This window comes from Clarias gariepinus, chromosome 14, assembly GCF_024256425.1.
Source record: "Clarias gariepinus isolate MV-2021 ecotype Netherlands chromosome 14, CGAR_prim_01v2, whole genome shotgun sequence".
In the NCBI taxonomy this organism is placed as follows: Eukaryota; Metazoa; Chordata; class Actinopteri; order Siluriformes; family Clariidae; genus Clarias; species Clarias gariepinus.
The window spans coordinates 7689668-7699663 of NC_071113.1; the positions used below are offsets into that span (position 1 = coordinate 7689668).

Here is a 9996-nt window from a genome sequence, read left to right on the forward strand (position 1 = left end):
ATACACTCTGATTCCCCCACCAGTAATTACTCATGAACCACATTTGGTCAAGCAAGACTGACACTATCAATATGCTTAGCTTACAAAATAATTATTGTTTAATAACAAACTTTCTAAACGTCCATCCCTCGTCCTTCTTCATTACTTTTATACAGTGCAATTAGGAGACAGAGAGAGAGAGAGAGAGAGAGAGAGAGAGAGAGAGAGAGAGCGTATAAGTATAAGAACAGACCTTGTGGAGACAAGTGCTGAATAATTTGAATTCCACACATGAAGCACAGTTTTCTGAACTGCATAAAACCTTATAGAAAGAATTTAAGCATTCAGAATATATAACATATAAATGGACTCTACATTTTGTCCTTACTTTTTTTCAAAAAGTTTTAGGATGGATCTAGCCTGTATAGTCTCTTGATCACCGTTAATGTTTTTTTTTTTCCAGATTCTGACTCAGATTTTATGCCTGAATGATTTAATTTGCATGATGCCTAGTAAGTGAATCTTATTATTACTGTTTAGCGATAACCACCCCCTTTATGGCACAGGGAGGTCCATACGTCTCTCTCTCTCTCTCTCTCTTTCTCTCTCTCTCTTTCTCTCTCTCTTGCTCTCTCTTTTATTCACACGAATACATTCTCTTCTGTATGTAATTCATTTCATACACACTGTCGTGCATGTCCGAGTTTCTTGGATAGAAGTCAGACTCAATAAGATCATGAACTGCATGCTTTTAGGCTGTTTCCTGCTGTTGTTTGTTAACCTCACAGGTAGGACTTCAACTAACCATTTATAAAAATATTTAAAATGATTTTAATAATATAAAATTATTTTTTTTGTGCTATTTAATTATTTTACGAGACCTTTTTTGTTGAATGCATAATACTGTAAGTAATGTGCATATTGTGCTACATTATGGTATTGCGTGAGTTGAGGTGTTATGTCATTTCGGTCACATTTTTGTTTATGCAGCATTCATTTTTACTAAACAGTAAAGAGCTGAACTGTAGAAAAGCAAACGTGTTTTGCATATAGTGGATGTGTTGTTTTCAGTCTTCTGCTTCCTCTCCATCTGTGCATAAAAGAGGAAGTCACAAAGGCCTAAAAACATGTCTGTGTAACCCTCACCATTTCAGTAACATTGCTGTTTATGTGCTATTTATCTATTAATTAGAGTCCTTTAGTAGTTCATATTGCTGATCATACAATGTTTCATTTTTCTTTTTATGTCTCACATGCAGTCACAGCTGATTTTCAAGTTTACCAGAAGCCCAGGTTTTATGGCATCAAAGTGGGAAGGAGAGTGGGATTTATATGTCTGGCTTATGATCTCACTCTAAAAGATGCAAATGTGACGTGGTACAAGATCGAAAAATATGATGAGGAAAAAGTAACCAATAGTAAAATGGATAAAATCATTAGTTCCAAAATACCAACATTTTTGGGCGACATTAGGTATCAGTTAATCCTCGAAAAAGTAGAGGTCAGTAACAGTGGCATTTATTACTGCAAGATCAAAGATGTTTGGGGACCCGGAACAGAGCTACAAGTATTCAGTAAGTGTCCATTCAAATGATATAGCTGCTCAGGACGGTCTGTAGACCAAGTGCCAAAGGACCATCACATCTACAGTGCTGTGAAAAAGTGTATTTTTTTTTTATGTTTTTGCATATTTCTCACACTTCAATGTTTGAGATCATCAAACACATTTTTATACTGCACAAAGATACCTCGGGTAAATACAAACAGCAGTTTTTAAATAATCATTTCATTTATTAAGGGAAAAAGTTGTTTAAACTTACTTGGGCCTACGTGAAAACGTAATTGCCCCCTAAAACTAATGACTGAAAGTGCTACCCTTGGCAGCAACAACTGCAATTAACCTTTGTGATAACTGGCAATAAGTCTTTCACATCGCTATGGAGGAATTTTTAGCCCACTCTCTATAAAGCATTGTTTTAATTTAGCCACATTAAAGTGTTTTCAAGCATGAATGGCCTGTTTAAAGTGCTAACTTTGACTAGGCCACTACAAAACATAATTTTTTTTGTTGGGGTCTCATCCAGAGGTGGATTGCTGGTATAACAAAACTGATGGCTGGACAATATCCTTCAGGATTTTCTGGTGGAGTGCAGAGTTCATGGTTCCATCAATTATGGCCCCAGACCATCACACTACCACCAGCATGTCTGACTATTTTAATGATGTTCTTTATGAATTGTTGTGTTAGTTTTACCATCCAAAAAATTAACCTTGTCTTATCGGTTCACAGAAGATTTGCCCAAAAGTTTTGGGGATAAGCAAGATGTTTTTTGGCAAATGTAAGATGAACATTTGTGTTCTTTTCGGTCAGCAGTGGTATTCGCTGTAGAACTCTCTCATGGGATGTCATGTCCCCCCCCTAGTCTCTTTCTTATTGTTGAATCATGAACACTGACCTTAACTGAGCAAGTGATGTCTGTAGTTTTTGTATGAGATGTCATTGTCCTGGTTAACTGGAGTCCCAAAGGTTGGTGTGAACAGCTTTATTTTCTTAATATATAAAATCAACCATTTAAAAACTGCATTTTTATTGACTTGAGTTATCTTTGTGTAACATTTAAATTTGTTTGATGATCTTAATACTTTTTCACGGCACTATAGATGTATGTCAGCTATTACTTTGTTTGTCAGTCTCTGTCTATGGAATTTTTGAGTAAAATTTTGCACCGTTTTTTTTCATTGTTTTTGTCAGGACGTGGCAAATCAAAACGGATTGAACAGAGGAACTACATAAAAGACATGATCATATTATTCCAGGGGTTTCTGCTGATATTGTGTGTAGTCATTCCCCTGGTCTGGTATTACAGATTGGTAAGAGACACACCTATCAATACAAACAAAACAAAGCTCTTCTTGTGTAAAGCATATGTAACATGCTTGGTTTGACCAACATTTATTAACCATGGGATATAATGCATAATTAATTTATATTAGTTTAATTAATGATCACTTGATATCATTCCTAATACAGGTAAAAAAAATGCTATATATATATTGTATGGGTAAAACAGACGAAAGTATCAAAAACATATAGTGGAAAAAAATTATACAGTAGGACATGAGGCATTTCTTTATATTTAAAAAAAAAAAACATTTTCCACAGACAGCTGCACGTACTTACATGTTCCTAATCTTTTGAGTCATCTCTCATCTACAATTATTTTAGGATGCAGTTTAAATCATCATTTTAGCTCACAGGTGTCAAACCTTCTCCAGAAAAGGCCATTGTTCATGTGTGTGTGTGTGTGTGTGTGTGTGTGTGTGTGTGTGTGTGTGTGTGTTTTCATTCCAACCATGCAGAAGTTGGAATGTTTTGTAGGAATTACAACCCGCACACACTGAAAAATTGACACCCGTGTTTTGGATCATCAAAAAATATGGAACCTAATCGATTTTGATGACACCCTATACCCCAATGTGATCATGTTCTTAAATGTAAAGTTATAATCATGCCACACATATACTTTATTATGAACATTGGTCTAACTGCACATTCATGCAGTTATTTAATCAGCCAAAGGAATCATATAAGCAGTCTATAGCAACTCAAATATGTATAACCAGCGATGGGCAGAAAAGCATCTCAGAGCGCACAAAACATCAAAACTTGATGTGAACGCACTTTAACAGGTTATCACATTAGGTTACACCCAACTTAGCCAAACGAATCACTTAGAAGAATCTAAGGGGATCATGGGCACATACTCACCAAAACTTTATGGCTAAACTGTAAATTGACCAAGTAATTTTTTATTTTAATCTTCTAAGCTGTCTAGTTTAGGTGAGCCAGCGCCCAAAGCCTTGCATTTATGTTTTTGGCTGACTGTCGTGGAACATGATCTTTCTTATAAACAAAAATGTAACCCTCAATTAAGTGAACAACCACATTTGGTAACAATGCCAATATCAGTACCATAGGAAATCACAACTTTTTGGAGAAAATAAATACTTTCGCATATTTTTATGGGTAAATGAATGTGCCTTGAACGTATGTACGTATATATACTTTTTGGAAAAATCATTAACATAGACTATTAACATTTAAATCTTAATGAGTGCCATGTTAACTGTCAGTCACTTAGTCTTTTTGTACCCACTATAATGTATAAATTCTAGAGGTGATTGTGTGTGAAATTCTGAGGAGATCAACAATGTCTGAAACACATCTGGTACCAAAACCATCCCATAAGCAAAGTCACAGAGAACACATTTTTCCTTCATCCTAATGTTTTTTGAAAAACATTTAAAGGAAAAACTGACAATATTAAGACTTACAATGAAACAATTGTTTAACCTTTGAGGTTAGAGAGGTGTGAAGTGATGTCTGAATAAAGATAATAAGTGTTATCTCTCTCTTCCTCTCTCTCCATCTCGCTCTCTCTTTCTGTTTCTCTGTTTCTCTTTCTCTATCTTTTATTATCAGGAGCAAAAGGGAGAAGCCGTCTATGAAGAACCTGTGCATGATCATACATATGAGGTTGCTGTTTTTAATTACTTTATTACATATTCAATGTCATTAATTAGAAGAAAACACAAAGGCGCCTTTATTAAAGCCTGCTCTTTATTATAAGTTTATAAAGCAGCCTGACAGCATTGTGGTTTTGGTTGGGTGATTATTCAAAGCAAAGAGCTGCAGCCATTGCAGCGTGTCTTCCAGGAAGAGGAAGTGTTAAAAAATAAAGACGAGTACACAGAACCTTACTGCTACCTAACCTAACCAAAACAGTTCACCACCGCTCTTTTAATTTTGATGTTTGGTATTATTATTGTTGATTTGTGTTTGAATGAAAGTGTTTTGTTCGCAAGACATTGATGCTCATTCACACTTTTTATTCACTGCCATTATCTCTTTTTCACTGTCATTTTCACTCTGCTTTGCTGTCTTTGCTTCTTGTTGTACCGCTCTTCCTCTTTTCTTTCTGCCTATCTGGCAAATGTCCTGCCTGTGTTTTTTCTTTTTCTTTAAATGTCTTCATCTGCCTCTTCTTGTTTTACTCTCTTGCTTTTGTCTTTTTTGTCCTGTTGCTTTTTTCCAACCCATCGTTCTGTATTTCTGTCTTTGCCTTTCTTTGTCTTTCCTTCTTTCTCAATCTCTCTCAGGGTTTGGAGATCGAGCACTGTGGAGACCTCTATGAAGACCTAACTGCATTTTCACAAACCCCCGATGCAGACGCATCCTGGCAAATTGAGTCTCCGGAACAGGAGTAAAATTGGTGCGATGCAGAGTACAAACAATGCAGTAGGCAGACTGAAATATATTTTATTTTTGGTTTGGAAAACAAGGATGACATGGCAGCAATACAGTACATACTATAACTTACCAGTCAAACGTTTGGACACAAATTTGGATTTGTTTCCCTCATTCTAGAACAGTATTGGAGATTTAAAAACTTGACTACGGAAGTTGGAAATTAAGTAAAAAAACAATAAATTGTTATTAAGACAGGAAGGTAGGCTGTTCTGGAACAGTTCTTAAAAGAACAGTATTGTCAAGTGCATTTGTAAAACTCATTAAGCACTATGATAAACTGGCTCTTATGAAGACTTCTGAAGTCAAGCCTTACCTCTGCTACAGAGGAGAAGTTTATTTAGAGTTATCAGCCTCAGAAATGACCAATTAACAAATAGTACCTCAGATTAGAGCCGTTATGAAAATTTGAGTTATAGGTAACAGACACGTCTCAATATCAACTGTTTAAAGGAGTTTATTGTGAATTTTCGAATGTCTTCAGCATTGTTTTACAGTATAGAAAGAAATACAAATCAGGAGAGACATGGGATTATGTTGTGTGTCCAAACGTTTTACTTTTAGTGTAATATTAACCATATTACACAAAGTATGTCGTTTTATATTTTTTTTAAAATCTTGTACCATGTTTAATTTATCCCAGGTCTACTACATTATATACGAGGGGCATTCAAGTCAAACCGGGTCTTTTGAATAACAGGATACAGTTATGAGTTTAACCTTCCTTTATTTCTCTATAAAATACCCTGCTACACTAATGCACCTATCCCAGTGTTTCACTAGTGCTTGAAAACTATCAAGGTCGAAAGTTTTCTCAGTACACCAGAGCCAGGATTTGACTGCTTGCTTCATCTGTAAAATGCTGGCCACTCAGGAACTCCTTTAATAGCCCAAACATGTGGAAATATCTAAGAGCGAGGTCAGGACTGTACATGGGATGTGGCAATAACTCCCAGCCAAATGCATCTCTTCTGCAAATTATCCATCACTTTCCAAGGATCATGCGATCCACACACAGAATGTTCCCAGAAACAACTACAGTGGGCTTCAAGCCACCCGGCGGGGATCATCATTCAAGGACATCTTTAATCAGCGGCCTTCTTTAAAAAGTTTGCACCATTCAGATTTTTTACTGCGGCTAAGAGTCTCATCACTTGAAGTCTTCTGTAAATGACAATTGGTTCTATGCCTTCATTCATTTTATCACAAGTCCCGGTTTGACTTATAACTTTGTTATAATATAATATAATATAATATAATATAATATAATATAATATAATATAATATAATATAATATAATATAATATAATATAATATAATATAATCAGCATTGCACTTATTTTGTACCTAATTTCTTTTAGATTTGTTTGTTTCATTAAATGGAAGATGCTTTTTGTTTGCCAGCTTAAGGTTAGTTAAGTGTTCATTTTATGGTGCTCTGTATATTAATAATGAGTTTTTTTTTTCTCCATGAAAAGGACCAGTTATGATATTTGTTTTACCATAATAAAGGCATGTGGTCATGAGCTGTGTTCTCTTTCACTTCAAATCTATTTTTTAAACATGAAACCGAGATGGTCAGTTGATTTTCCATGAGCCATTCACACACATTTTAAAAACTTCCATTCATGCTCAAACACTGCAATATTAACACATACATCAAATATTTGAATTCAAATGCAATGACATGCTTTGAGATGCTAAAAGTCTTTTAAAATAAAGCATGCAGTTTTAAAAGAATAAGAACCCAAAATACACATTTAAATTCACAACACATGCAAAGTGTATAGATATAACGTAGTAAATACAATTCTACTTCTTAAGTATTATGTTGGTAAGAACACTAAGTGTATAGAAAGATGGGCTTAAATGTTTCCTGTGGGGAAGTATTTATTTAAATGTAACATTAAGAAAAAATAATAAGAAGGAATGAATACCTTAAATAACGTTTCACAGCAATTGTAACACCTATGAGATATGAAAAGGTAGAATGTCTTGTTTTTAATAAATGCAAGATAATTCATTGTAAGTGATCATAACATTACAAATTCGTGTGTTGTATTAGAATTAAAACACCCAGAGGTGTGCATTAATAAGTAAAAAACAATCAAAAAACATCAGGGCAGCAATAGGAACTCCATTTAACTTTGGGCCTAATCACACAAGCCTTTTGGTTATTATTTTCCGAATTTAACTGTACAGCAATTATTTGTTCTTTACAGTGATCAGCCATAACATTACAACACAAAATATTATTTATAGTATTGTGCAGGTTTTCCTTGTGCCACCGGGGCCGCGCTGGTGCCTCAGGTGCATGACTTCACAAGACCTTTGCTGTGGTGTCTGGCACAAAGACGTTGGCAGCGGATCCTTTGGGTGCTGTGGGATTCAGGGTGGTGCCTGCATTGATCGGACTGGTTTTTTAGGTGCATTCCATGGTGCTTTTAATCAGAGTGGATAGATGGAGGCCAGGTCAGAGACCTTGGGCTCTTTTCCAGTTGGGCCCAGTTCTTGGCAGCCTGTGCTGCAGTGGGTTTTCTAGTGCCTTTCTATCATGGCCAACATTGCATTATTGTGTGCTGCATTGGCTTTTGCATGGACTAGACAGGCTGGCTTTTGGCCCCATGAGCCAATGTTCGGTGACGTTAATGTTATCACTAATCGGTGTATATAAATCAGTGTATTTGTACTGCATGCACAGTACCTATCAAAAGTTTGTACACACTCCATCCCATGGTCTTTCCTGATTTTTATTTCTTTCTACACTGTAATACAATACTGAAGGCATCCAAAATATGCAATAATTTCTTTTAAACAGTTGATATTGAGATGTGTCTGCTACTTATGCTCTGTAAAGCCTTTATACTGTAACAGCTCTAATCTGAGGTGCTGTTTGTTAATTGGTGATTTCTGAGGCTGGTAACGCTAAATTAAGTTCTCCTCTGCAGCAGAAGGTATCTTTTGATCTTGCTTTTCTGAGAAGGTCTTTATGAGAACCAGTTTCATCATGGAGCTTGTTTGGTTTTGCAAATGCACTTGACAATACTGTTCTTGCAAGAACTATTCCAGAACAGTCTTATAATAACAACTGACTTTTGTTGTTGCTGTTGTTACTTAATTACATAATTCCATATGCATAACTTTTCATAGTTTTGAAATCATGGTATGTAAAAAAAATAATGCACAAAAAAATCATAATTACAGTAGATGTGGTGAAGTGTGTCCAACATTTTAACTGGTACTGTATGTATACATATTAAATATTATAAATGCTATAACAACTATAAATGTTTTACTGTTCAGCAGTGATGCACCACACACTTCCTGCCCTGTGCAGAGGCAGTATCTGTGAAAAGTTTTTTCCTGTGTTTGAAATATGCAAACTTTGTCATACAGGAGATGTTGGGGCACCCTCATGAGCAGTCAGTTCCACTGCGGTGACGCCTCAGCTGTGCAGTGTACTAAAATAATGACAAGTGAAACGAGGGCCATCCTGTGGTGAAATTTGGAAAACAACAAGTAAGAAGAAAGTGTAAAATAATTTATGATAGGAGCACCTTGCTATAAGAACAGCCAAACAACCCAGGCATAATGAGGCTGTCACTTTATACAACATTTCAACACTGAATAAAAAAACAAATTATCATACCTCTTAGAATAAAAGTTTGTTTGCAGCACACAAACTTTATGAAAGTCAAAATCAAATTTAAAATATGTCAAAATGTAACATAATATTTTTTTTAATGCATGATAAGGCAAATAATACATTATTTTATATATAATGTGTTTTAAATTTTATAAATTATAATGAATGAATTAGAATTAGAATGCTGAATGAATAATATCTCATTTATTACATATTCTTTGTATATATGCATTTTATATCATCAAGATAAATCTGCAATGCATATCATCTTTCAACTGAATAATACAATCCAGTACTAAGTAATGAATGAACAACAAATGCAATTAAAATTGCTTTTTATACTGAGGCATTCTTTAAATGTAACTCTATATTTAAACACATATTAAAACAATTTCATGTTTCTTATTCCAAAACTTTAAACCGTCCAGGTGCATAATACATGAAAAAAGACATTAAAAATATATTATTCAAATAATAAATAATTAAATAGTAAACCTTAAACTTTTAAATAAAACAACATAACATCAAGTGGTTATTGGCTCTCATTTGCAGCATGATTCACAGACACAGAGGCAAAGAAGTCAGTCAGCTCAAAAAGTTGAAATAGTGCTTTTCTGATCCCCTCCCGGGCCTCATTCTTCTCCTGCTGTAAAGTTAAATACCAATATTTAAACATGTCAGCTACATCATGTCACATTACAATTAAACATATTAAGTCTTTGTCACAGTGTATGTGAATAAAGCACATTGAGATAATTGTTTTACCTTGTAGTTTGTTATAAAGCTGTGTTAAAACAAACAAGTCCAGTTTTATTAAAAGAGAACATTATGCTTGGATCCTTTTCATTTTATCCAATGCCAGACTGTTCAAAAGCTCAACGCTGATTAATGCTCCATTTTACTTATCATCCAACAGCTGCATCATACATATGCTAAATTATTAAGAAAAGGAGCACTCACACATGAACGAAGTCCGTTGGCCTGCAGATCCAGCATATGTAAAAAAATAAAATAAAATAAAAATAAAAAGTGTCCAGCTTGTCCTTGTTCCAGGAGACAGAGT

At 34.8% G+C, this 9996-nt stretch overlaps 1 protein-coding gene across 1 annotated transcript; it reads left to right on the forward strand.

The window, feature by feature from the left end:
• Positions 1 to 597: 597 nt before the first annotated feature.
• On the forward strand, positions 598 to 5849 carry cd79b (CD79b molecule, immunoglobulin-associated beta). The gene is made up of 5 exons (XM_053510764.1): positions 598 to 767; positions 1239 to 1553; positions 2732 to 2850; positions 4463 to 4516; positions 5140 to 5849. Exons 1-5 carry the CDS (start codon positions 716 to 718, stop codon positions 5245 to 5247), a joined length of 648 nt encoding a protein of 215 aa, XP_053366739.1. The 5' UTR covers positions 598 to 715; the 3' UTR covers positions 5248 to 5849.
• The last annotated feature ends 4147 nt before the right edge of the window (positions 5850 to 9996 follow it).